Consider the following 27,644-nt stretch of genomic DNA (forward strand, 5'->3'; position numbering starts at 1 on the left):
ATCTGTCTTGATAGAGAAGACAGAAACTGGAGCTAGGGTTATTGAGGTGGCTGGGTGCTCTTGAGTCTTTGACCTAGCAGAAGCTGTACATGTTTAGGGCAAGATTGCAAGAGCTGGCTGAAAACTGATACAGGAGGCCCTAATGTGAAGGAAAATTATGTAGGACATAAAGTGCTGAACGATGTTAGAGTCCTATTAGGAATGATGAAAAACCTTGCAGATAACTGAGGAACTCAAGTCGAGACTCCGTGATTTAGGATCAGAGCTGTGCTATTCTAGAGTAGGTGCTCTGTAGACCTTTGCTCAAAAAGCTTAAAAGTGAACCTCAACAGGATCAAGGGGTTTTATCAGAAAGTTAACTGACTACCAAAGCAAAAACCCAAACTCTTTAAAGGAAATTACATTCGGATTCTCGAATGGCATCCAACATGCCTAGCGCCTAATAAAAAATTGCTAGATATGCAAAAGAGAGAGAGAGAGAGAAAACATTTAATCCAAGGAGAAAATAGTCACTTAAAAATCATCTGGGTAGGTTGTTGAATTTGTAGCTGACATAACAACCTTGAAATTCTCACTGGTTAAACTTATTTTATGTGAGAGAAAAACAAATTTGTCTCATTAAAAAAAGACTCAGGAAATAACGTAGATTTTTAAAACTAGCAGCCAAGAACATCTTGTTTGTAAAAACAAACAAGCAAAAGACTCCCCAAATTTGATGAAAAGCTTACAAATTCCATGCAAGATGAGTACAACGAAAACCCACTTATGTACATCATAGCCAAAATGAAAAAAAAAAAAATCAGAGATGGGAATCTATTAAAAGCATCCTGAGAAAAAGCAATACATCACCTACAGAGGAACAAAGAAACAAATTCTGGCTGGCTTCTTATGAGAAACACTGGGGGGTTGAGGACAATGAATAACTTGCGAAAGGAAAACAAAACCACACAGAATTATATATCCAATGAAACTATCTTTCAAAAACAAAGGTAAAATAAGGACATTTTTATATGAACACTGAGAGTATGTGCCATCAACAGACCCGAACTTCAAGAAATACTGAGAAAATTTCTTCAGGAAGAAGAGAAATAACCCCAGAAGACAATTCAAATCTCTAGAAAGGAAAAGCAAGCCTGCAAATGGCAAGGATGTGGGTAAATACAAAACACTAAAAATATTTTTAATGCAAAATTATATTGCTGTACTGTGGGATTTAATGTATATATTAAATATACTGCCATATTTAACATCTATAAATATATATCAGATATGTCATGCAATAGTAGTGCAAAAGATGGGCTGAAGGATTAAATTGAACTATACTGTTGCTTTCTAAACTTTCTAAATTTTATAGCAAAACTCTAAGCAGATTGGGAAAATTTTAAGATGCATATAGGAAACTAGAAAAATCACTAGAAATACAATGCCACAATGTACAGTTGCAATGCTAATGAAGAAATTAAAATAGAATACTAAAAGGTATACAACTAGCCAATAAGAAGGTGGGCACAGAACAACAGAGGAACAAAATAAAAATGGTGCAAATAGAAAACAAGTAGCAAAATGCTAGAACTAAATTCTAATATACCAACATTTGCATTTGAATGTAAATAGTCTAAACATTTCAATTAATATGCTTATTGTTGGACTGAAAAAGTAAGAGTTGTTGGACTAACAAGTACATTTTTACTGTGCGCTGACTCTAAGGAGAAGAAATTTTAGCACAAAGAAACAAATAGTTTGAATATAAAATAGGAGGAAAGATGAGTACTGCAAAAAATATAAATAATGAATTAGGAGCAAAAGGTGACACTATGATCAGAAAAAAATAGACTGCAAGACCAGGGAATATCATTAGAAATAAAAAGGGAACTTCATGATGGTATGGTCAATTTATTAGGAAGTTATAACAGAAACAAATGTGTTTGCACCTAATAGCAGAGTTTTAAACATGTGATAAAAATTTTGATAGAACTAAAGAATTAAGTAGATAGATACACAACCATAGGTGGAGATTTCAATACTCCATCCTTAGTAATATCATAACAATAAAAATTGCTTTGAGCTTATGTTTATAAAACACTATACCCAACAACAGAAGAATACACATTATTGTCAAGTGCCCGAGAAATATTCATGAAGATAGACCATATTCGAGGTTGTGCAACAAGTCTTAATTAATTCCAAAAAAAAACTAAAATCTCATGGAACATATTCTCTGACCATAATGAAATTAGATATCTATCTCACTAATATAGCTGGAGAGGCCTTGAAAATGAGGAAATTAAACAACACACTTCTACATGACTATTAAGTTGAAGAAGTAAGACACCCCCCCAAAAAAAGGAAATTAATATCATCAAATTCCTACAGTAGAAAGAAAGAAAGAAAGAAAGGCTGAATATCAATAACCTAAGTTTGTACCCTAAGAGGCAAGAAAAAAGATAAGGAATTTATTCTAAAATTAGAATGTAATTACAAAAAGTAGAAATAGGTGAATTAGAAAATATAAAGACCAGTAGAGAAAGCTAATAAAGACAAGATTTGGTTCTTTGAAAAGATTGATAAAATTCAAGAAAAAAAACAGAGAAATCATTCCTGTAGAACCTATAATCACATAATGATAATAAGAAATAATTATGAATAATTTTTGCCCCCAAATTGATAACATAGATAAAATAAACAAATTTGCTGAGAAAAACAACTTGAAAAACCGAAAAAGGGTGATATGCAAAAATCTATCAAAACTATCTTTTATGTACCACCTCCCCCCAAAAATCATCATCAAATACTTCCCCCCAGAAGCCAACTCCATGTCCAGAAGTATTCTCTGGTGAATTCTATTAAACATAAGGCAAAGATAAGATCAGCCTTCTATAAAATTTTCAGAAAATAACCAAGGAAATATTATGCATTTTATAAGACTACTATCATCTTGACACCAAAACTAGATAAAACATCAAAAGAACAGTCAATATCAATACCATTCAAAAACATAAGAATAAAAATTCTTGAAAATTAACAAGTCAAATTTCATAAAATATATAAAGGATAACAAAACATATCCAACTGGGTTTATTTAAGAAATGCAAGGTCGGTCTAACATTTAAAAACTCAATACACCCATCAAGAGAATAAAGGGGAAAATTATGCAACCACCTTGGAAGGTGCAGAAAGATCATCAATAAAATTCACCATCCAATCATGACATAATCTTTGAGCCAAGCAAGAACAGACAGTGAACTTCCTGATTCTGATAATGAATAGCCACAAAAACCTTCCAGCAAATTTTTATACTTAGTGGTGAATTATTAAATGGTTCTCCAGATTATTGAAAATGAGGGAAGAATATCTAAATGTTCGCTCTCACCACTTCAGCATAGTACCGGAGATCATAGCCAGAGCAATAAGGCAATAAAAAGAAGTAAATTACATAAAGCTTAGAAAAAAAAGAAGGAAAATTGTTTCTGTTTGCAAATGACATGACTATTTACACAGATAATCATAAGAAACCTGTAGCATAGCTACTGCATCTAATAAATTTAGAATGGTCACAAATACATTATCAACATGAAAAAAATAAATTATACTTTTATATACTAGCTAATAGTAGTTGGAAAACAAAATCAACAAATGATTCCGTTTACAATAGCACTCCAAAACATAAAACACTTAGTGATAGATTTAATAGAAAATGTTGAAGAAACTATAGAACATTGCAGAAAACAATTAGAGAGACCTAAGTGAAAAGACATGCCAGGTTCATGGATTGTTATTAATTTATAGATTTGATACAATTCCAATAAAAACCATTCTTTACTATAAATTGGCAAGCTGAATTTAAAATTTATGAGAATATGCAAAGAACCTAGAAGATAAAACCATTGAAAAAGAAAAACTAAGTTAGAGGACATATAGTACCTGGTTTTAAGACTTATCAATAATATTATAATAATCAAGAAAGAGTGGTATTGTTAGTAAACAATTTTATATTGGTATTTTATATACCAACTAACAACACACACACAAAAAAAATTGTGTAGGTATTTTAAGTAGTTAATTGGTTTTCAACAAAGATTCCAAAAATTCAATAGGGAAAAGTGTTTTCAAAAAATAGTCTGACAAAATTGGCTATTCATATGCAAAACAACAAACTCAATTCCCATGTCACCTCAAAAATAAATATTAACTCACGACAGATTATAATATTAAATGTAAAAGCTAAAACTATAAAGCTTCTAAAAGAAAATCTAGAAGAACATTATGGCAAACTTGGGATAGGCAGTTTTCTTAGGACTTAAAGGATGAGGGAGGGAAGAGGGTAAATTAGATTACATCAAAATTTGAAATTATTTCTCATCAGAATACACCAGTAATAAAATGCAGAAGGGACAAATTTGGAGAAAATATTCACAATATACATATCTGACAAAAGATATGTAGCCATAAAGGATTCCTGGAACTAACAACATTATTAAAATGTGTAAAAGATGTAAATAGACCCTCCAGACAGGAATATATGTGTGTGTGTGTGTATATATACACATACACACACACACACACACACATACACACTGGAATATATATACATTGAGCCAATCAGCACATAACTGACATTTTTGGAAACACAGAGGATGTATGTGTGGATGGATGGATGGATGGATGGATGGATGGATGGGCCGATGGAGGGAAGGAAGAAAAATGAATGAAAGAGTGGATGCATGGGCTCAAAACTAGATACTGAATTGCTGAATATGGAGCCAGAGAGGTTAAATATAAATCAAGTTGAGGATTTCAAAGGCAAAATTTAGGTAATGATTTCCATCACCTAACTCCAGTCATCATTAGTGCTTAAGGCCGCCGATCTTACTGTGCTTCAAACCACAGATAAGCCATACATAATAACTGCCAATTCATTCCTGACTTCTGGCATCTGTCAACCTGTAGACACGGTCTTATGGCTACTTCAGTAGAAATGGACCTGGTCACATTATCCTTTCCCATTGTTTACAATGAAGCTTTGGTTTTTGATGATGGGACATGAAGTGTCCTTGGTCACAATGCAGGGACAAGCCTTACTGCAGGGAGTACTATACTCAGCAGTTTTTCCTCTTTTTGAATACAGTTAGGGATGCCTGGTACCCTTTCATGCCTCTGGGCTCTAAAGAGCTAATTATAAGAATGTTGCCGGAGGACCACACCAGGTTGCAGGGGTGAGCTGGGAACAAGGGTGGTTGGTGCAGCAGATAATCCAGGATTCTGCCCTTGGCATCTCCTTATATACCCTTGGGGTTGGGTGTGAGACTGAAGTCATGTGATGACTAAGTGGTGACACCACTAACGTGGTGTTAATTTTGACACACTGGCATCAGGATGTGACTCTTCATTGTCCCTACTAGCTTCTTTTATTTTGTTCTCAGTATGAACTTTTATTCTTGACTGCAGAAGACACAGTCTCTACTGATCATTCTCATTTCCAGAGCATTTTTTTTGCATTCACACATGTATCTTGGTGCTTTCCCTCTAGTCTCAGGACGTGAGTCTGAGAGGTTGGTTATTACCTGAACAAGGGCGTGAATCTTAATGCCAGATTCTTTGATGAGACTGTAATATTTTTCCACGCGATCACGCTGATCATCCAGAGACAGAAGGCATTCCTTTTTCCCATCTTTTCTCTTAAATATTGGAGCCACCCACGTTTTCATGATGCTTTGAATCTCTTCCACATTGTCTTTTGTTTTCTGAATTCTTTGTTCAAGATCATGAATACTGTTGGTGATTTGAATGACATAATCCCAAATGCCTGCTCCCCAAAAGAAATATAATTAAACGAAGCACCTTACAGTGAAGGGCTACTCATTATTAGAGATAAGGATTTAATGCTTGCAGGTTTTATGAGAATTTTCTGTACAGGTTACTCCATTATAATCAGAATATTATTCTTCCAACTTGTATTAACAAACCAATTCTTACCATAATCCTGACTACAGAGGAAGGCAAACAGAAGTGACGCCTACCACACTCACAGCTGGTACATTTGCCCAGAAATGTAATTTTACAATTAGCATCAGTGAAACATGATGACTTTATTTGGATTAATCAATTTTTTTAGTACTTTTAATGCATTCAAGGTTGAAAATGTCATTCCCTCTTATATATTGAATAAAGTCCTAAATTGTTTAACATTCCAGGATTTTCAAATTTTAACTTTTCTGAGGACCCTTATTTAAATTAATCTCCTTCCCCTGTGACTTGTCACTTGTTCCTTTTAACCCTAGGATGGCTTTTTTTTTTAAATCATGGACAGGTGGACAGGTTTGTTTGATTTGGGTTGTACATATGCCTTTTGTCTTCACTACAGATGAGCTCTTTGAGGGTAGAGAACGGTCCCATATAGCTCATGTCATATCTCCCTGCATATAGTCCCCTGAATGTGTTAACCAATCAAATGAAAATTTACTGAATTGAATTGGGGGACAGTAAAGAAGTAAATGCACAGTGACCTCTTTAAGATGTTTGCAATCTAGTTAAGAAAACCCAAAAATGATGACAAATATAGTTAAGAGCTCTCATTTATGGAATTCCATGCATATGCTAGAGATCATGGTGCATCTTAAGTAAATGAAGCTTTCTAAATTGACCAGTCATATCCCAAGAGGAGAAAGAGGAGGAATACCAACCCTCTTTGCTTCTCTACATGGCTTGTGTGCCCAGGGAGAAGACAAGACAATCTGACCAAATCAGTTTGCCAGGGAATGATTTGAGGTTCTATTGACGTTATTAGACCCCAGAATCTGAATGCTTCTTTCAGACTGCAGGTGGTGCCATTACCTTCTGTTTTCCAGTTTAGAGTCTCCTGTGCAGCTTTCAGCTGGAGATCAATGGTTTGCAGCTCCTTCTCCACTAACGGAAATTCCACCTCTAGCAGAGTTGTCATAACCCTGTTGTACCAATTTGCCACCAACTCCAAGTTGGCCACGAGTTGCCGATAGAATTCCCTGGAGGAGAACATGGCTGTTGCTGTCTCCGGGAGGTGCTTTGTCTCTCTGGACTCAAGATAGCTCATCTCCTTCAGCACTGAAATCAGCTGGAGGAAAGAATCAACACCAGTAGTTCAGGACTGCCTGAGAGTGAGAGAGCTGTCACATCCGTCAAGGATTGGAACATCCCTGGGGACCCAAAGACCTTCTGGGCCTTTTTTTTTTTTTTTTTTTTAACCTCAATTTCTGTCAGTTCCTTAAATCTAGTCTCAGAGAAGGAAAATCAAGTATTAGGCAGAAGGTAGATGACTCAGAAAGCAGCAAGATTTACCCAGATATGTAAATCACAAACAAGACCAGGAAGAGGGAATCCAGGAACAGCAGGGGAGAGCTCTGCCTTTGGTAGTGTGGGGACCCTTGGCTGCACTTGGCTGCTGGCCAAGCCAGTTCCACTGAGGGCTGCTGGCCTGAAGGAGGAGGATCAGCTGGTCGGGCCACCTGTATGCATGCAAAAAGCCTCAAATGTAGACTTCCGGTGCTCTCTCCAGAGGAGCTCATCAGTCACTGAGAGACACTGATGAGACTGAGAGAAGTACTTGATACAAATTTAATTGTTAAATAGCATCATTTGGAATATTTCACAATGTCTGTAACCCTGTGCTGGCATTTCTTTGTGTTTTAATATATTAAAAGGTCAAGAAACACAAATCATCCAGGCCTCTCTGAACTTCTGTGGAGCCCCTGAGTTTATAGGCAACCAAAGAAATGAAAAGCCAAGTAGACATGGTCTAAAGAAAATCCAGAAAGACCTTGACAGAAAATAGTGTGATTCTGGGCACCCTCTTTGCCCTTGTCTATTTATCAGTGTGTTTCTATCTGAACCTACAAGGACTGGTGATGTACAGGTATAGGTGACAAAGCAAGCACAAAGTCACAGTTCTCCCCACTTCTGCTTCATAGAAAGACATTCCAGCCGGGTACCATGGCACACACTTATAATCCCAGTGGCACAGAAGGCTGAGCCAGGAGGATCAGGAGTTCAAAGCCAGCCTCAGCAAAGGTGAGGCACTAAGCAACTCAGAAAGACCCTGTCTCTAAATAAAATACAAAATAGGGCTAGGGATGTGGCTCAGTGGTCGAATGACCCTGAGTTCAATCCCTGATACCAACAAAGACAAAAAAAAAAAAAAAAGAAAAGAAAAGAAAGAAAGAAAGAAAAAGAGAAAGAAAGACATCCCAGCTCCTAGTTCCTCTTCCTGTGGCTCTGGAGGAATTCTCCATTTTTGACCAGCTAGTCTTAGGCAGAATGAAGACAAATCATACCCATTTGGAGGAAAAATGAACTCAAGTCTCCTGGTTTACTTTGAAATAAGCTCAAGATGGATATTAAAAACAAGTATTAAAAAAAGTGAAATAAAAAAATTAAAAGAAAATAGTGTGATTCAGTGATATTGAGGTAGAGGAGACCATTCCAAACATAAAAGCACAAAGTGAAACACAAAAATTTATTTGTAGAAAATACCCGACACAGACTAAAATGACAAACTGGCAAAAACTATTTGAAATTTTTTTAGAGTTTCTTAATATTTAAAAAATATTTCCCAATTTTTCTAACAAATTCACAAGAAAAGGGGGGGCACTTCCACCAGAAATTGGGCCAATGGACACACGATTCATAGAAAAAAAAATGCAAGTGGCCAATGAATACAAGACTATTAGTCATCAGATAAATTAAAATTTTAAAATTTGAGATTTGTTTTTGTTTATAGTTCTACAGTCTGGAAACTATTGTAGGAAGTGGAAGCTATCTTGTTGGCAGGAGAATAACTGATACCATCTTTCTGAAAAACAGGTGGATAATACACATGAAAAGTCACAAAATATGAATACCCTATAGCATAGCAGTTCTACTTCTAAGCATTTATCCTAAAGAAATAATTAAGAATGTATATGACAATAACTAGAGATGCTTATTATAGCACTATTTATACAAAGTTTTATCCAATGTCAGAAGTCAAGGGTTAGAAAATTCACTATTAGTTTATGTCCAACTGAAGAAAAAAGAATTACCACTATTAAACTGCAAACACTTGTCAACTTTAGGGATATAAATATGTAAAAACAAATGTGGATCCTACATTCAATAAAATACAGACTGATGAAACTGGAAAGTAATTTAAATAACCAATAATTGGGCATATAAAATTTTAAATATACTTTACATAAATTTAAAAAAAAATAACCTAGACAATTCTCAGTCTGTACCCAGAAGGGCAGATCTCTAATAATGTAAGTCCATTACTGCTCATTCTTAGAAAGTAGCAAAGCTATGGCTACCCCAGTGGGATGGCAAGGGTGACTACAGTTCTTTAGTTTGTTACGCTGCTGGCCGTCCCTTCTCAACTCCTATTGTAGTTTAGGTATTTGTTTCCTCTCCCCCCTTCCTTTCCTTTCTCCATCCTCTCCCTTCTATTGCTTACAAACACATCCAAAGGCCCCAGTACCTGCAATACATACAGCCTGTTTTCAGCTCTGTCTATAGTGCCGTGATGGTTTAGATATGAGGGTCTCCCAAAAGCTCATGCGTGAGAAAATACAAGAAAGTTTAGAGGCGAAATGATTGGATTATGGAAGCTTTAGCCTAATCAGTGCTTTAATCTGATAGGGATTAACTGGGTGGTAACTGTAGGCAGGTAGGGTATGGCTGGAGGAGGTGGGTGTGCCTTTGGGGTTCATATTTTGTCCTGGTGAGGACAGCACTCCCCCAACCAACCTGTGCTTCTTGGTGGCCATGTCCTGACCTGCTTTCCTCTGCCACATTATTGAACCATGATGTTCTGCCTCACCTCAAGCCCTGAGGAATGGAGCTGGCTATCTGTGGACTGAAACCTCTGAAACTGTGAGCCACCAGTATAAACTTGTCTTCCTCTAATTGTCCTTGTCAGTTCTTTTGATCACAGTGGTGAAAAAGCTGACTATATCAAGTGCATTACCAGGGAATGTGCCACCAAGGCAGAAGTAGGTGCCTGCTCAGCTCAGTGCTGCATCTATATCTATATCTATATCTATATCTATATCTATATCTGTATGTATATATATATATATATATATATATATATATATATATGAGTAATGCACGTCCTGGTTATTATTTTCTACAGCATTAAGCTTTCTGTGGTTTCTAGTTTCTACCCTCCTAACCATATAGATCAGAGATGCCCAAATTCAGCACTATTGACACTTTGGGGACAAGTAACTCTTGGTTGTGGGGCACCATCCTGAGCATCATAGGAAGTTTAGTAGCATCCCTGGAGTCAGCTCATAAGATGCCATTGACACCCCCTCCAAATCTAACAAACCAAAATGATTTCAAGTGGACAAAATTATCCCAAGCTGAGAACCACTAATCCCATTTTTCCCCCTAAAGTTATTCTTTAGAAATTTATCATATGCTATCTAATAAAGATAGATTTTTGCATGCTAACACTCTGGATCCAACCTATATGTGGGTTCTTTGAGGTGGAAACCAAGTCTTAAAATACAATTGGTGAAGCCTTCAGCATTTAGTCAGTGGCCTTCACATGCTATAAGTATTCCAAGTAGGGTTTGAATGTTTGGTACCAAACCATCAGTTATATTTCACAATACATTTATGAGCCACGAAATGTCAGTGGTCAGCAATGTCTCAGATGATGTCTCAGACCACATATACAACAGAGGTCCTATTGCTTAGTGACGTCATAGCTGTCTTAGCTTGTATTACTACACCCTGTGATGCACAATGACAAATGTGCCTAGTAATGCATTTCTCAGAAAGTATGTCATAAGCGACTCATGTCCATGTGTCTTCTTATGTAAAATCAAAGCAAATATGTTAATCAGCTCTAGAGAAAAACATGAACATTGATGACTTAAGAAACTATTACACCCTAAGATTCATCGCCCCCCCCCAAGAAATCCAGGGTGTCTATTCTTTTGAGCAACTTTTGCATATTTTTATACCTTTTTGCCTTTCATTAGTAGAGTTAAATGAAACTCTCCAGGAACTCAAAAGGAAGTTATTGCCTCTCAGCTGACCTGTGGGTTAAAGTTGACAGTGATCTGCTTCGTCTCTGGGTCACGTTGCAAAAGTGGTCTGGAAAGATTGTACTGTGACTTCTCTGCTACCATACGACACCAGTCCTCATACAGTCTTGTCTCATATCTGCAATCATCAGAGACAACAGCCACCTCTTACACACCCTCCCAGCTCCCCAGCTTTTGGCCATTCTCCAAAACACGAACTGAAGAAACTGTTAATCACTGATCAGGCCACGCTGGGTCAGTTCCTGCATAAAACTAGTGATTTCCAATGGTGACTCAGCTTCAATCAGAGGCACATAGAAAGATTCCACGTGCTCTTTTCAGGGGGATATGGGAAGTTGTGATTAGTCTCAGTACATGTTGGAAGAAGGTCCAGGTAACATTGGGTTTCACACTAATCTTCAAGCAGCTCATGGACATTCATCATTCCGTCATTACATGTTGACCAAACATCTACTAGGCGTGGGCTTGGGGAATAAACAATGGTAATGTGACTAATCGTGAAGAACGCAGATAAACAGATCGCTGTAGTATAACGTAGTAAGTACAACCCTGGAGAATCGTGCGGGGCATCAGGCATCTAATGGCAGAGGCAGAGGACAGCAGAGTGAAAAGGATCACATCAGAGGATGATCAGAGGTGGCACAAAGAAGGGGGAGAGAACATTCCTGATAAAGGCAATGCATGGCTGAAGGGGAGGGGCCTGACTGTGTCCTGGGGACAAGGAGTAGATTGCATGTTTGAGGCTGGATATGGTGAGAGGAGGGCAAAGACCACATCATGGAGGGCTCTTCATATCAGGTTAAGGAGATGATGGGAATTACTGAAAGGTCTCTGGCTGAGGGGCGATGTGATGAAATTATGGGATTGGGCAATGGTGTGGGCACTAAGGGGCACTCATCTGGAGGCAGGGAGAACTGTTAGAAAGTTCAGGCCAGGGAAGTTCAGTCTCTTGTGAAAATGCTGAAGGTGGGAACAAAGAGGAGTGGAGATGCTTGAAGCTATTTTGGAGGTAAAAGGGGTAGAGTGTGGGTCCCTGGCAGGTGGAGGTACCACCAATTGATTTGTGTAACACAGTGCTAAGAAAAATCAGGATCAGAATCGTAATGTCTGTCTTCCTACTCTCCCAAATCAGGAGAAAGAGCAAAAGGCAGAGGGGAAAGGTGAGACCAGGGGCTGTTTCTAGCCGTTGCACCCCCCAAAGACTTAGCTTTTAAAGCAAGATCAACTATGAACCTCTATAAAAGTTTTATTCTGATGCTTTCTCCATAAGAAGGATGCAGGAAGTATTTTTATTATTTACATATGTTTATATACATTCATTTAAAAATGAATTCAAATGTGCATTGTACTCTGCAGTATAGACTTATTAGTTATTAAAAGTGTTGTGGAGTTTATTTCCTCTATGTGCAGCATGAACTATTGCATTCCGCTTAGTGAGCAGTGGCTGTGATATTCCAGGACTCTCCTGGGAGTGCCATGAGTGGCACCCCACTCTTTCTAGCTCTGCAGAGTTTCTACTCCAAGGAAATCTACACGGGAAAAGTATTTGTGTATAGAATACAGCAGCATTCTCCAGAGACCCTGTGCATTAACCCAGAAATACTGTACTCACATACATTGTAGCTATAACATAAAACACAGTGACATTTCAGAGCTTCTAAGGAATCGGTACAAACTTAGAACTAGCAAAAGGCCCTGTGTGGGGGGAGGGTATGCAATTTGTAGAACCATGTGATCCCCAAAGCTGCTGCTTACTTTTCCAGCAATGAGAGCATATCTTCATATTTTTGTATTATTCTCTTTCCTTCAGCAGATTCCATGCAACTGTGGGCACCCAGGAGAAAAAAATGACACAGAATTAGAAGACGGTGAAGGAATTGTCTCAGGAACAAACTGCACCTCTGCATCTCAGAAAGAAGAAACTGTATGGCTTTGGGGGCTGATTCCCAAATGCCCCTAAATAAGTTGACATTCTTCTTCTTCTTCTACAGCCTCCTCAGGCCACTAGGGGGCAGCTGTACCTGCTAGAACACAGGTGGTCCCACAAGTGGTATGCATGTTATGACCTTTCCTGCCCAGAACTCTCCAGACCCCTCAGCTAGCAAAGTTAGTCATGCAGGAGGTAATTGAGGTCCCTCAAAATTATGAATAAAAGGGAAACTGAGCTATTAAAGAAAAACTCTAGATGCCATAGTTTTCCATATTTAAGAAATGATTAATTTAGCATTGTGTGTATATAAACATATGTAAATAACAATGTTTTATATATAATGTTATATATAATATATACAATATAATTATATATAATATATAACAATATTATATATGAAACATTGTTTTATATTTAATATATAATATATATTTAATATACATAAAATTATATATAATATATTATGTATAATGATATATAGTATAATATATATAATATAATATATATAATGATATTTCCCCTTCTCTAAAATCCATCCAGGACACATGATCAGAAACACTGATAATCCTTATTATATTTTCATGAGGGTCTTACACACCTCTCATCACCCAAATACATGTACACACAATGCACATATATGTGTGTGCACATAGACATACATGCATGTGCACATGTGTACTCACACACACTCAAAGGCCTCTGCAGAAATGCTGAGGCCCACAGAGGAGTCAGCAGAGTCTAACCTGCCGCCCTGTTACCCATAACTGCTCCCTCTGCTTTTGACACTTGCTGCAACATGAAACGAAAGTCCAGCTCCTGGGAAGATGGATGAAGTATCTTGAATTTCCAGAAACTGTCACAGTAACTGTTTGGAGGTCTAGGTTTTTTGTTTTTGTTTTCTGTGCTGCTAGTAAAGTGAGGCAGCTTATTGTAATGATTCTTTAAAATTCATTTGCTCTTTAAACTATTACTGTGTTTCTTCATATGATCCCTCACACCCACTGAAGGAGCACTGCCCTTTTGTGGTAAATGAGCAGCAAGGAGAAGCAGAAGTGCTCCAGGGCAGGTGGACCGGCTCACACCTTGCTCTCACTTTACAAGCTGCAGGATCTCTGCAGGCCTCCCATTCCCTAAATTTCCCCAACCCCAGACCCCTATAGCCAGGTGTGTTGGCTGAAGATGATGCACAACTGCCTCCTATTGGAGAATAGTTCTGCCAAAGATAGACACCTTGATCAAGGTCAAGCCCTCCCCAGGAAACCTCACATCCAAGGACTAGCTGATGTTGGGGGTGCAACAGCCAGACAGTTCTGAGAAACTGGTCCTCCCTGAAGGATCTGTTGAAGCCTTATTTGCAACTACACAGCAGTTCAGATTCTCCCTCTGCTCAATCTCTTTTCTCTTACTACCTCACAGATGCTATTTCTGAGAGCATCTTTGTCAGTAACTACACATGCCTGCTTTCTCGGAGACAGACCAATGACAACTTTGCAGTCCATATTCCTGGAAGCAGCCCAAACATCCCTCCCCACCACATTCACTCCCCTCCACTTTAAGGGACATGTCTGAAAAGCATGAAGGATTAGCTGTGCTCTACTCCTGGCCAAACCAGAGACCCCTGGGAAGAGCTCTGGGCTAGAAGCACTAAAGACCCAGACGGATCTTTCAGTCATCTCCTTGGCTGTCTCTAAGAACTTAGGTGAGTCACTTCATTTCTTTCTGTCTGTTTTCTTTATCTGCAGAATAAAGAGCTCGCCTAGACTGGAGCAGATGCTCCAAATGGCCACACACTGGGCAGACCTCGCCCACAGGCATGCTTTGTTAGATCTGTGTAGAGTTTGGGGAGAAATGGAATCCTTAATCATTTTAAAGTTCGATATTCAACACTAACAATTTTCAGTTTTGCTGGGCATGGTGGTGCATGCCTGTAATCCCAGCAGCTTGGGAGGCTGAGGCAGCCAGCTTTAGGAATTTAGGGAGGCCCTAAGCCACTTAGTGAGACCCTGTCTCCAAATTTAAAAAAATAAAAAATAAAATATGCTGGGGATGTGGCTCAGTGGTTAAGCACCACTGGATTCAATCCCTGGCACCAAAAAAAAAGTCAGCTTCTATCCAACACTCAAGAATATGGGGGCTGCTTTTCGAGATGGTGATACTCAAATGGAGTGGTGGCAGCCCCCTGAGGACCCCATCCCACTCTCCCATACATACCCTCTGCCTCACTAGTTATTATGCCTCTTGAGGTTGCAGAAGGTCTTTAGTTTCACTACCTGAGGGTCTCACAGTTCATCCTAACTTCCAAAAGCCTGTGATACCTACAGCCAGTTCTAGTTCCTTTGCTTCTGTTGTGCTTGCCAAAGACAAGTGCTTTCAACACAGAGAAAGACTTCCTGTACCTAGGGAGCATCCTAAGCATGATGTCCCAACTAGCTACTCTCACTCCCTCCTATTGGACTCTAAGTATCTCAGTTTCTAGACTCAGCCACAAAACAGGCCCACAGTTTCGCATCGGGGTTACCATCAGAAGCACATGAGGAACTTGCTGAAGAAACAGATTCACAGTCCAGACCAGGCTCATATTCAGCAGGTAACAGGTGTGCCCCAGGGTGTTCTATTCAACAAGGTACTCACACTACAGTTTAGAAAGCACAGGCTTCATCTTCAGTAGCCTCAGCTGCAGAGTCATTGAGTCACAGAAAGGGAGAGATGTGGAAGACCTCCACAGAGCTTGAAATCCCTGCTTTATTTTCCTCTAGAAATGAGTGTCACAGAGCAAAGCCTGCTAGACTGTGGTTGGTTAAGCCTCACTCAATATCAAGGGACCCGGAACTCAGTTCAAATGTATGAGTATCTTTACTATTTGGCTATAGGTACCTAGACCATTGTTGGAAATAGAAAGAAATAAAGATGGTTTTCATGCCTTAGGCAAGTGAGCTGCATTTCTACACTCAAAAAATGCACCACAGCAGGAACAAACCTGACATTCAGGAATGAGATACTCACCGATGCGTGATGAGTTTGAAGTTGCCAAAGGGACCCTGGATACGTTGCCTCAGCTCCTGTGCCCAGCGGAGGCCCCCGGCCACAGCAGGCATGTTCTTGTGCACCGGGGAGAACCCTGGGGACATGGCACAGCCAGACTGAAGTGAGGCTACAGTCCCCTATAGTTCCCTCCACCCTGCGGATACTTCCTGCCAGTTACTTCGATATTGCTGCATCTACCTCCACACTAAGGTCACCTAGGCTCACACTGAGGAGTTCCTGCAAGCTCACCAGGTTCTGTTAAAGAGGAAATAAAAGCAACCCTGGAAAAAATATAAGAGCATCAGAGGACATGGGTTCCCTGCCGAGCCATTCTGATTTAATTGGTCTGGGTGCTTGGTCATAGGTAATTTTTTTAGAAGCTCTGAAGATAATTCTACCTCTAGAATTTGGTAGAGATAATCTCTCTACCAACAGGGTGGAGAGATACTGCTTTGAACAGACAACTCTCTCTGGGCCTCAGTTTTCTCATCTATAAAATGAGAATAATATCTTCCCTGTTTAATGAACTTGGAAAGTTTCCATGAGAATTCAACAAGGTTAAGAATGACACAAGTCATGTGAATCATAAAGCATCTGAGCAGGGTCAGTGCAGCCTAGACACTCTTACTTTAGTTCATGTGTTTTGTACATTTACCTATAACTACTTGTTAAGATTTACCAAATGTGAGATTTTATTTTTTAAAAAAATAAACGAACACAGTTTTCAACTTTCCTGGTAAAATGAGAAGATTGGCAACAATCCAATGCCAATTCTAACTAGCAATGGGATTCTGAGAGTGGACACTTCCTTTATCACTCCCTAATGTCTCACACTCAGCCCAGGGTCATTATTTTCACTTCCTGTGAGTCTTCATGATCATAAAAATTCTAAGATGACCCCAGTGACCCTCATCCTTGCATAATCCTCTCCTCTTTAAGTGTGGATAGAAACTGTGGCCATGATAAGATGCTATTCCATGTCCATATTACATTATGGAGCAGAAGGAAGAGGATCTTGGGTGGACCTCACCTTATCAAGCAAATTGGTAAAACAGAGCTCTGGCAAGAGGTGGAAGAGGATGTCAGAGATTGGCAGCGTGGGAGAGTTCAGTGTGCCATGGCTGGCTTGAAGATGAAAGTAGCTATCTAGTGAGAAATGTGGGTGGCTTCCAGTTTGGGGGAGAAGCTTCTGTTGGTAGCCAACAAGGAAGTGGAGACCTCAAGCCTACAGTCACAAGCAACTGGATTCTACCAACAGGAATAAACCTGGATGTGGATTTATCCCTCCGAGAACCTCCAGATGATAACTAAGCCTGGCCAACTCCTCGATGTCAGTCTCATGACGTAGAGCCGAGATCCCAGATACACCATACTGGACTTCTGTCCTTCAGGAACTGTGGGCTGAAGGATGGGTGCTGTTTAAAGCTAATAACAGTTGTGCATATTTCCCACACAGAAACAGAAAACCCATATGGCTCCTGAAGAGTTTGAGTTCTCATACTCTGTTCTTGACTATAAGAAGTGAGGAGAGTTGTCCTACATGAAGCTGGACCAACCAACTGTCTGAGAATGATTTCTTCAGTGAAGGCCATTCTTAGTGACTTCACTCTGAAACCTGTTTCATAATCAAAATGGTCCTGGTTTTTAGCTACTTATAAACCTTAAACAAATTCCCATTGCCCACATAATAAGGTCTTTCAAATTCCTTAATGTGGGACTCAGAGCATTTTACATTTGGACTGCAAACTCCATGACTGAACTGCTCTCTCTCTCTGCATATTTTGTTTGGTTATAGGCAGTACTGGCTGATCATCTTCCACATTGTCTCATGTCTTTTCTTTGAAGCCCTTTGCCTCTTCCCCCTTGCTCTCAATCCCCCCAAATTTTAGGGTTCAGCTCCATACTCCTCTCCCATAGATTTACCTGGGAATCTCTCAGCCACAATTCACCTTGTTTTGTCCTTATCAATCAGGTGGAACACTATTCAGACCCTATGAACAAATGCCTTTCACTATTCATTATTTAATTAAATAGTTGATTATTCTTGATCATAAAATAACTAAGAATAAAATAACCATAAAATAGTTATTATTTTATCCCTTAAACCAGACTTCCCGTTACACAAAGTGCCTGCAAAGAAACCTTGCAGTGACTCAAGAAATGTTTGTAAAGCTGAAACAAACTCACTGGTTTGACTTTCAAACAAATACAATAGGGCATTGAACTGTAATAAGAATGGAGACATCGCACCTCTGCAAGGTAACGAGCTGCCCTTTGTCAGGCTCCTGCGGGTTCCTCCCACCAGAAGCATGGTTGCCATGGCAGTGGAAGGGATAAGAAACTTTTCTCTGGCATGTATAATCTATTCTGAATGGCGGTATGCTGAAGATTAATCAGTGTGGCAACAGTGATCAGGGGTCCACTCGCATGTGATGCCAAGGTCACTATGACGTTCAAGGTTTCACTGCTCTAGCTCAGCCTGCCAGTCTCAGCCCTAGATACAGGAAACCTACAGTGCACTGAACCCTGCAATCACTCAAGATGGTCTGGAATTTCAAGCAAAAGGGTCATGCTTGCCCTTCTTGGACAGTGTCATAGACCCATATATAGACATTTAACAAATATAAGGACAATGCATTGAACCTTTCCTGTAACTCAATTTCCCTATCAAAACCCTTTGGTAACAAACATACCAAGTTCTGCCTCTTCCTGGATGTGCTGACTGTAGATGGTCCTCACCGCATCCAGCTCTTCACTGAACATTCCGATGAGGACGAGGTATTTATCTGACACATCCCGTGCTACCAGTGGTCTGTCCAGGAGGTTTCCTGCTATGTCTAGCAGCTGAAGAAGAAAAGGTCACACATTAAACATTTCCAAGCTTCCATAAATCCTGCTTCTTGGTTTTTCCTTCCTATGTCTATTAATGCAAGAGGGGTGCACAATTGTTGCAGAATCGGAGCAGTAATTATTAGTATGAGATTATTCCTACTGTTTCTCCTTTTCCTTTGCTTCTAAAATAGACGGACTCCTGTCTCCTGGGCTACGTACCAGACTCTTTTCTCTCATAAAAATCGGAACAAACGGAAAACTAAGGATGCTAGGAAGGCTAAATTGATTTAAAGGTCGAAGTTTTAAAAAGGTTAAATAATAACCTAAAACAGAAGAGAGGTGATCGTGGAAAAGAAAAGAAATGAGCTAAGCAGGTTGGGTTTGGGGAGAATTTGTAGAGCTGAAAAGTGAGAGTGAGAGCCGGAAAAACATTGCAGAGAAGAGTTGCACTGAGAAAGGAGGTAATAGTTAAGGATAATTTGAAGATGTATTAAAACAGCCTTAACCCTCTGGTGCTTCCTGAAGCAGTAGAATCAAGAAGTAAAATGCATTTAATTACCTCTTGTTCCTGGCTTGCGTTTCTTTGATTGTGAGGCTGCTCTGAGGCCAGGCTATGAAGGACATCAGGTATACTTAGGACATACCAATACACTGCTTCTAAACTTGCCTTCCAGTATAGTCTCCCATCTCTATGGGTGCTTCTAGTCAGAAGTTGACCAGGGACAGGCAGTGGGTGATAAAACCTGGCCTTTGATCTCGGAATGTGGTACATTTCAAAAAAAAACATTTTGTTTTTCTAAAAACAACTAAAGTATGTGTGACTGAGAATATATGTGTCCACAGTTTAAAATATTTATTCTCTGACTCTGTGCAGAAAAATGTTTGCCAACCCTTGCTTTTAAGTTAATGAGTACAAGAGACACAGTGTCAAGGTTTTATCCACATATCTATCCTGGAAGCTGGGTAGACCCCCATTTGTCTGAGACCTCATGCTCGTTCTATTGACACCTTATTTCACATTGGGACATTCTCACCACTTTTTTTCTTTACTGCCTTTCGGAGTCCAGAGCAGGAGAGAGAGAGTGAGCTCCAGGAGGTGATTGGCATGGGCTCAGAATTGGAGATGGTTTTGGGTCTCCAGGACATGTCATAAGGAATGATCATGACATGCAGAGAAGAGCCCATATAGATGGGGGGTGCAGTCCTGGGTCAAATTGGGGTGGGGTGCAATCCTGGGTCAGATATGTCTCAGGTCAGACAACTCAAAGGCCCTTTAATGATTCCAGTGTACTCTGAGGAGTTGATAAAGGTATCAAAGCTTTCCATTGAAAGATTAAAAACAGCTTTTCCTCAACAAAAATCACCTAGATACCTGGTAGAAAGTAGTTGCTTCTTGAAGGAGGTATAAGAGAGTGGGTCTCCACTGAGCCCTGTGGCTCAAATCTCCTGTTGGTAATGTGTAGACCTGTCAGCTGAGGAAGCCCTGGGGCCAGCCTACACTGTTTGACTCCTGGTCTTTAGCCTGGATGTACCTTGGCTGGCCATAACCTCTAAGGTACATCAGTGGTTGGATGATTGTACGGCAGTAACAGGGTTAACAGAAGTCAGAGGATCTCTCTGGTCAGCCCCTATTCCCAGAACCCTGAAAAAGCACTTATTTTCATGAAGTTATATCCATTGGAACTTTTGCTTTGGCTGGAGGAGGAGAGAAGGGTTTTGACTTCTTATTGTTGAGTTGGCCAACAAGGGAGATCAAAGCATGTGAAAGGGCCTTGGGAACCACCTTGATTGGCCTCACTTTTAATGGGCAGCTGAGGAGAGTCATGGCCAGAAGATAAAGAATCTGCTTTGATGAGAGTCATTTGAGACTCCATATAAACAGTGCTGCTTTAGGAACAATATTGGAAAGAGCTCCCTTTTCTTCTACCCAGACTCTTCAATAAAATTTCAAGGATTAGAATTTGTAGAACCCAGAGAGATATGTTTTGGCCTACGTGTACGTATTTTCATGGTGGGAACCATCTAACAAGCAGTGGAAAGACTTCTTCAAACACCCTCCTGGACAAATGAAGTTCCCCAGGGATATTATAAACATAGAGTAGAGACGCACAATGATTTCATAGAGCCACTTGAGAATACATGGAAGGGCTCTATTGAAGACTTCTTGAAAGCTCTTGTTTAGAGGAATTCATATGAGTGGAATGGGCATTCTCAGTGCATGAATGGAGTTATGGTTTCAAAATTAGTTCAAGTGCTTGAAGAGGGACTCCTGGAAATTTTATTCAGTGAGTTATGAAAGATAAAGTGATTATTAAAGTTTACACACACACACACACACTCTCTCACACACACACACACACACACACACACAGAGGCTGGTAAGACCTGGACTATTTGGGTTACTTAATATTCCAAAATAGCACAGATTCATCCAGCCAAGGTTTAAACTCTCTTACAATTGTCCCACTGATCATTTAGTCTCTATTTGGACATTTTCAGTGACCAGAAAGTAAACTACTTTTCAAAGAAGTCCATTCCACCTTAAAGTTTTGAAGGATGTCTCTGTCCTCTATTGCCTCTCTGTAACTTCCTCCTGACTCTAAAAGCCTCTTCAGAGTTTACGTTAGATCTCTCCTGTGTTATCACATCTTCCAGTCTCACAACTCCACATGCTCTGGACCACCCGATCTGGACTAGATAGAGTGAGAGCACAGGTCTTATTCTGGTGACTGACGCTGGTCCTGAGATCCATCATAGGATCACAGGTAAGTGGGTTGCTCTAGTTTGCATCAACCTGGTAGCATGGCTAAACAGCCATGGTATTGCAGAGCCATGGTTTCAGATGGTGACCACAGTAGACCTTCTCACTTTTACTGGTTATAAGGTGATAAAGTGTGGCACTGAAGAGGGCATTGCAGAAGAAACTCTTTTTAAAAGTGTTTTCTAATGCCATGTTTTCAGAGAAGCATAAGTAATCAATCTGACTCTGCACACTCCCTTGCCATAGGACATTTACATCCCTATCTACCAGACAGAGAAGAAGATTTTTAGGAGCAAAATAGTTGGGATACTATCCTTACCATCCTCTGGTAAAGGCCAGGGGAGTATGGAGCCCGGGATGGCTTCTGTCCTACTTGTACAAACCTTAAAGGCATGCTCCAAGCCGGGTGTGTCATCGAAAGCTTGAATAAAGATGGTCCCCAATCTTCGGTCAAGATCTTCTACTCTCTGGTTAAATTCAGAGATGTCATTTTCAAATTCCTGAGGAGAGAAAAGTATATGTAAGAAAAACACCATTTTCTGAACACCAGTCCCACTATGGTCGTCACTATTAACCTTTGTGCTTGAATTAGCCATGTCAAAGGTTTATTTTATTTTTATTCCCTAGAATTCATTGTGCTATGACTTGGGATACTATCCTTATCATCCTCTGGTAAAGGATGGTCCATGTAGAGAGTTACCCTGTTATTGAAGCATTTTACCTACACACGCTGGGCAAAATGGCAAAGTGAATCAAATGTGAGGTCGGGACCTTTATCCCTCTTTCTGTGCCCATCTCTTCCACATCCTGGATCCCCTTCTCTCACCCACAACATCAGCTCATACAACCTCACAATACATCACAACAGCAACATCCCAGCAATGGGGGCTATTCCAACATTACTGCCTACTGTCTTTTCTTCCCCAAGTCAAAACCCCATTTTTTTGTGTGTAACCAAGTTAATTTAGCCATTAGAAAAAAAAAAGTAAGCTAACTAAATGAATATATACTATTTCCTCTAAGTAGAACCTAATTAATTGAGACAGCAACTAGCCATTGGTTGTGGAGGTTGCTAAATTTAGCAAATAAAAACACTCAGCACCCAGTTGAATTTGAATTTCAAATCAACAATGAATTTTTTTAAAACATGTAAGTATAATCCAATTACTTTGTTGTGTCTGGCAACCCTCTTCTTAGAGTACAGCAACTTTCAGGAAAAATTTTGTTGGTTCAAAACTCTAATTTGTGCAATGACTGCTTGTAATGGTTTAAAAATAGTAATGCATATTTTCAAAAGTAGGAAAATATAGTATAGTTCTATTTCCTAAACCCATCCACGTTTACATGATGATATGTTTCCTTACAATCTTTTTTACCTGTTTCTGGGAGTTTTAAAATTTTATTTTATAGTTGCAAACACATGATATTTACCCTGCCTTGAATTCCCTCATTCATTCATATTCTCTCTCTCTCTCTCTTTCTCTCTCTCTCTCTCTCTCTCTCTCTCTCTCTCTCTCTCTGTCTCTTTTAGAATAATGGAATTTCTTAAAAAAAAAAAGTGGCATCTCTTGGGTCTGGACAACCAATATCTCTTGTCTGAAGTTACTCAGAGTAGATTACTATCCTAATTTCTCTCTCCTTTTCCCTCCCATTCTCTTGAAATTTCTTATCCATTGACTTTGTCTTTCTTTTTAGGAAATTCCATTCCCTACTTCCATACTGGCTCCTTTTCTGTTTTGCTCTTGGGCTTTAGAACCCATAGGTCTTCATTTTTCAGAGCTACAGGTGGGATACCAGCTCTTGGTCTCACTCCTGGGAAACACATCCCTGGCTTTTCTTTATCCTCAAGGGATATCCTCACTTATTCCTCCACAAGTCACTGATAAACTTCTGTCCAGGTATGTCTGAACTTTTTAAAAAAAAAATTTTATTGATTTTTTAAAAAATAAATGACAGTGGAATGCATTACAATTCTTATTACACATATACAGCACAATTTTTCATATCTCTGGTTGTAAATAAAGTATGTTGGTACCAATTTGTGTCTTCGTACATGTACTTTGGATAATATTCACTTTGCAGTTTCTGCTTCAAGCTTAAGACCTCCCCCCCACTTTTCTTGAGGTATAATAGGCAAATTAAAAATTGTACATGTAAGGTATAGAACTTGATGCTTTGGTATGTTACACACCTTAAAATAAACAAAACCAAGCTATAGAATATCGATCACCTCATGTAGTCACAGATTTACCATTTTCTTCTGTGTATGTATGTATGTGGGGTGGAGGGTAAGTACCCTTGAGATCTACTCTCTTAAAAAATTTTAGGTACGGTTTTGAACAGCCAACAATAAAAAATTAAAAAAAAAATTTTAGGTACATAGTAAATGATTGTTAACTATCATCACTTTGTACATTAGATGTTTAGAAATCATTCATCTCTCATAACTGAAACTTAGTACCCTTTGATAGCACTTTCTTCCTATAGCCAGTAGTGACCTCTGTTCTCTAATTCTGAGTTTGACTGTTTTAGATTCCACAGATAAGTGAAATCATGCAGTATTGGCTTATTTTATTTAGTTTAAAATGTTTGAAGCCACCTGGTGACCACAGCTTCCATTGTCATTTCCACACCCAGCTAGCTTAGTCTGGAGCAGTTAATGGTGGAGAAAGGCACTTTCTGATCTTTCTCCTAGCACAAACAATAATTAGGATCTCTTTAATAATACAGGAATAATAATAATTTCTCCAGGTACAAGCAGTAACTGATAAAACCACTAGAACACAGAGGCAAATAAAATGCATAGGAAAAAATGCAAGTAAATGCCAGGACCTTATAGGCTAAAGGCATCTGAGACAGGGACAAAGCTTGCAGGTTAGTCCCTCTGAGCCCTACCATGTTCGAGGGGTCCAAGAAGTCATAGGAGCACTCTGAGAAGACCTTGTACATCTCTTGAAATTCCTCATACATTTGCTGGACCTGCTGACCTAAGGAATTCCCTCTGATGCCACTAAACTCAAGCTTTCCCAGTTTGTGGAAATCCAAGGCTGTCTTCAGAAGATCCTATGGGAACAATTCACAAATGAGTTAAAGTCATCATCATTATCATCATCATCACAACCATGGATGGGGAGAGCTGGAAATGATATGGGGGTGGGTGGTGGTTGCTTAGGAAAGTGCGATGCCTGATTAGTTTTGTAACCTTATTATTAGATAGGGTTGGTAAAAATAACTCCTAGTTAAACTCATTAACAATCCAAAAAGAAAGTGGAGATAGATAAGATTCGCAGACACCAAGATAAATAATGGAATGCATGCTTCAACTTTTCTCTTTGTGTTCTAGAAGGAATTATAAACACAACCACTTCATGATTGATGGATTTACCACCAATTTTTATTTTTATTTAAAAAGTCGATTTTGAATGGCTGTTATCTCCTTCTAGACAGTTGTTTAAGGGGATATGGACGGGAAAGCAGACCCTCCAAATGGTTCAAAGGACACATACACGGGGTAACATCAGCCTTCTTACACAATGTCCTCTGCCAAGCAAAAAAATTCTCTTGAAGAGCATCTTTGCCCAGCATCTGCAGCACACTGTGCCATGGCACCATAGGGAACAAAAGTCACTCACTCGTCCTTTCTGTTTTGGGTTTCTTTGTCTTTTACAGGATAACAGTAATATATTAGGGCATGGTTGTGAGAGCTAAACCAGTTAATGCAGCTCTAGGATTTAGGCCACGGGTGGCACACCGTATGTGTTACTGTCACTATTGCTGAAATGGCAGCATCCCCAGCTGTGCTCAGAATGAAATGACAGATGGGTGACACAACCCAGAAGCCTCAGGGAGAGGTCCCTCCCAAGTCCGTAAAAAGTTACTCTGCTGGTACAAAAGCCTCCTGAGCATGTCTAAAAGCATAGGTTGAATTTATCCCTCATGAGTACCTGTCTAAAATCACAAAACCTCCAAACCAAGATACATGTGCTGGCAGGACTTCCCATCTATGAACAGGAAGGAGGAAGGTTAAGGTTACCTTTGTGTCGTTTGGGTAAATATTTTGCGTGGATCCATGGGAGGGGTTCCTCTACCTTGAGGAGGTTGGAAGGGCAGGAACAGAGTATGCTAAGACATCGATGCTGGACCATACCGAAGGTCCTGGTAGCAGTGTGGGAAATCCCCACAGCCAGTAGCTATGGTACGATTGACAATCAGGCTGATGCAAGCCTGCTTAGTTCCTTTCTCTCTCTGGGACACCAAGTCCAACAGCAGTGACAGAGTCACTGGAAGTGAGGAGAAGTGGCTGATTCCACCCCCCCCCCCCCACTTTTCCCAGGGGATTACCCATGAAGCCTTAGGCAGACATCAAGTAGTCCACATTTTTGCTCAGCTATGTTGGGGATGGTCAGCATCAAGCAGCTAGAAAGGGCTGAGGGAATGGTAGTGTATGGAAGGTCAGAGAGAAGGGAGGAGGACACGGGCCAAGGAAGAGAAGATGTACATTAGAACTGGGGCTCTTGCTAACCTTGGTAGAGGATGGAGTAGTTGCTGTTTTAAAATATTAGAAGGAAACATGGGGAAGCACTTCAACACATTGGTATGGGCTACATTTTTTTTTTTGAACAAGACTCTCAAACCACAGAAAACAAAAGCAAAAAATGGAAAATGGATTATATCAAAGTAAGAAGTTTCTACATGGCAAAGGATACAATCAATAGACAGATATAAGGGGAGAAAATGTTTGCAAACTTGTTCATTTGACAAAGCATTCATATCCAGAATATACAATATGTATATTTCTTATATAATGTATATAACAAAACCTCAAATGATGAAATAATAAATTGGATAAAGGGTATTTCTTCTCAAAAGAAGAAATTCAAGTGGCCGATGCATTTATGAAAAAAATAATACTCAATTTTACCAGGTATCAGGGGACTGTGAGTCAAAACCACAATGAGATATCATCTCACCCCCGTTAGAATGGCTGTTATCCAAAAGACACACACAAAAATAAATGCTGGTGGGGATGTGGAGAAAGAAAACGCTCATGCACCGTTGAATATAAATTAGCAGAGCTGCTATATAGAACAGTATGGACGTTTCTCATACAAATGAAAAAAAAAATCTATCACATTATGCAGCTATCCCACTTCTGGGTATCTACCCAAAGGAAATGATATCAGCATATCAAAAAGACACCTGCATGCCCATGTTTGTTGCTGCATTATGCCGTTCACAATAGCTGAAATATGGAACCAGCGGAGATGTCCATCAATGGATGAATAGATAAAGAAAATGTGGTATAAAATTTTTTAAAAAACGATATCTTATAATTTGCAGAAAAAAATAGAACTGGAGGACATTATGTTAAGTGATATGAGTCAGATGCAGAGAGACAGGAATGCCATGTTCTCTCCCACACGTGGATATCCAAAAAAAGTTGGTCATAATGTACAATAGGATTACTAGAGGCTGGGAAGGATGTGGGGAGGGGGAAGTGGGAGTCAGATTAAAGGTACCCACACAGAAGTAGATATAAATGGTAAGTTCTAGTATTCTACAGCACAGTTGTGGTGACTATAATTCAAAATTATCTATCGTAGGTTATGAGTAAGCAGAAGAGAAGAACTCAAAGGCTCCACACAGAAAGCAATGGTAAGAAGACGGAAACATTCATTACCCGATTTGTTTAGTACATATTGTATAATGTATTGCAATATTACACTGCTCCCCATAGATGTGTATAATTATCATGAGTAAGTCAAAAATTATTTAAAATGTTTAAAGAGAAGGAAGCGTTAACTATCCTGACTAGATCATTACATACTGTATATGTGTACTAAATTATGACACTGTTTCCCATAATTTTGTACAATAGAAATAATAAAAATACATGTTCAACTTTATGTAGTGGGAAGAAAACTGAAGTGAATTTTATTTGAATGAAATTGACATCGACAGTCATCAAATCTCTCAAAAAGGGCTTAGTTGTCATTGGTTTTACAGGAGAAAATCGTACTCATTCTTCACA

The 27,644-nt window shown here is 39.3% G+C and overlaps 1 protein-coding gene across 1 annotated transcript in view; it reads right to left on the bottom strand.

The window, feature by feature from the left end:
- The window catches only part of Dnah9 (dynein axonemal heavy chain 9), a 332,320-nt gene that overhangs the window by 277,895 nt on the left and 26,781 nt on the right, over positions 1–27,644 (bottom strand). The window contains exons 7-14 of the mRNA XM_027954056.2: positions 24,509–24,676; positions 21,997–22,113; positions 18,714–18,864; positions 16,000–16,114; positions 12,822–12,890; positions 11,058–11,184; positions 6,832–7,087; positions 5,562–5,803 (exon numbers count right to left, since the gene is read on the bottom strand). Coding sequence (XP_027809857.2) covers positions 5,562–5,803; positions 6,832–7,087; positions 11,058–11,184; positions 12,822–12,890; positions 16,000–16,114; positions 18,714–18,864; positions 21,997–22,113; positions 24,509–24,676 — 1,245 coding nt within the window. The remainder of the gene's footprint in view (positions 1–5,561; positions 5,804–6,831; positions 7,088–11,057; positions 11,185–12,821; positions 12,891–15,999; positions 16,115–18,713; positions 18,865–21,996; positions 22,114–24,508; positions 24,677–27,644) is intronic.

Source organism: Marmota flaviventris, chromosome 17, assembly GCF_047511675.1.
Source record: "Marmota flaviventris isolate mMarFla1 chromosome 17, mMarFla1.hap1, whole genome shotgun sequence".
In the NCBI taxonomy this organism is placed as follows: Eukaryota; Metazoa; Chordata; class Mammalia; order Rodentia; family Sciuridae; genus Marmota; species Marmota flaviventris.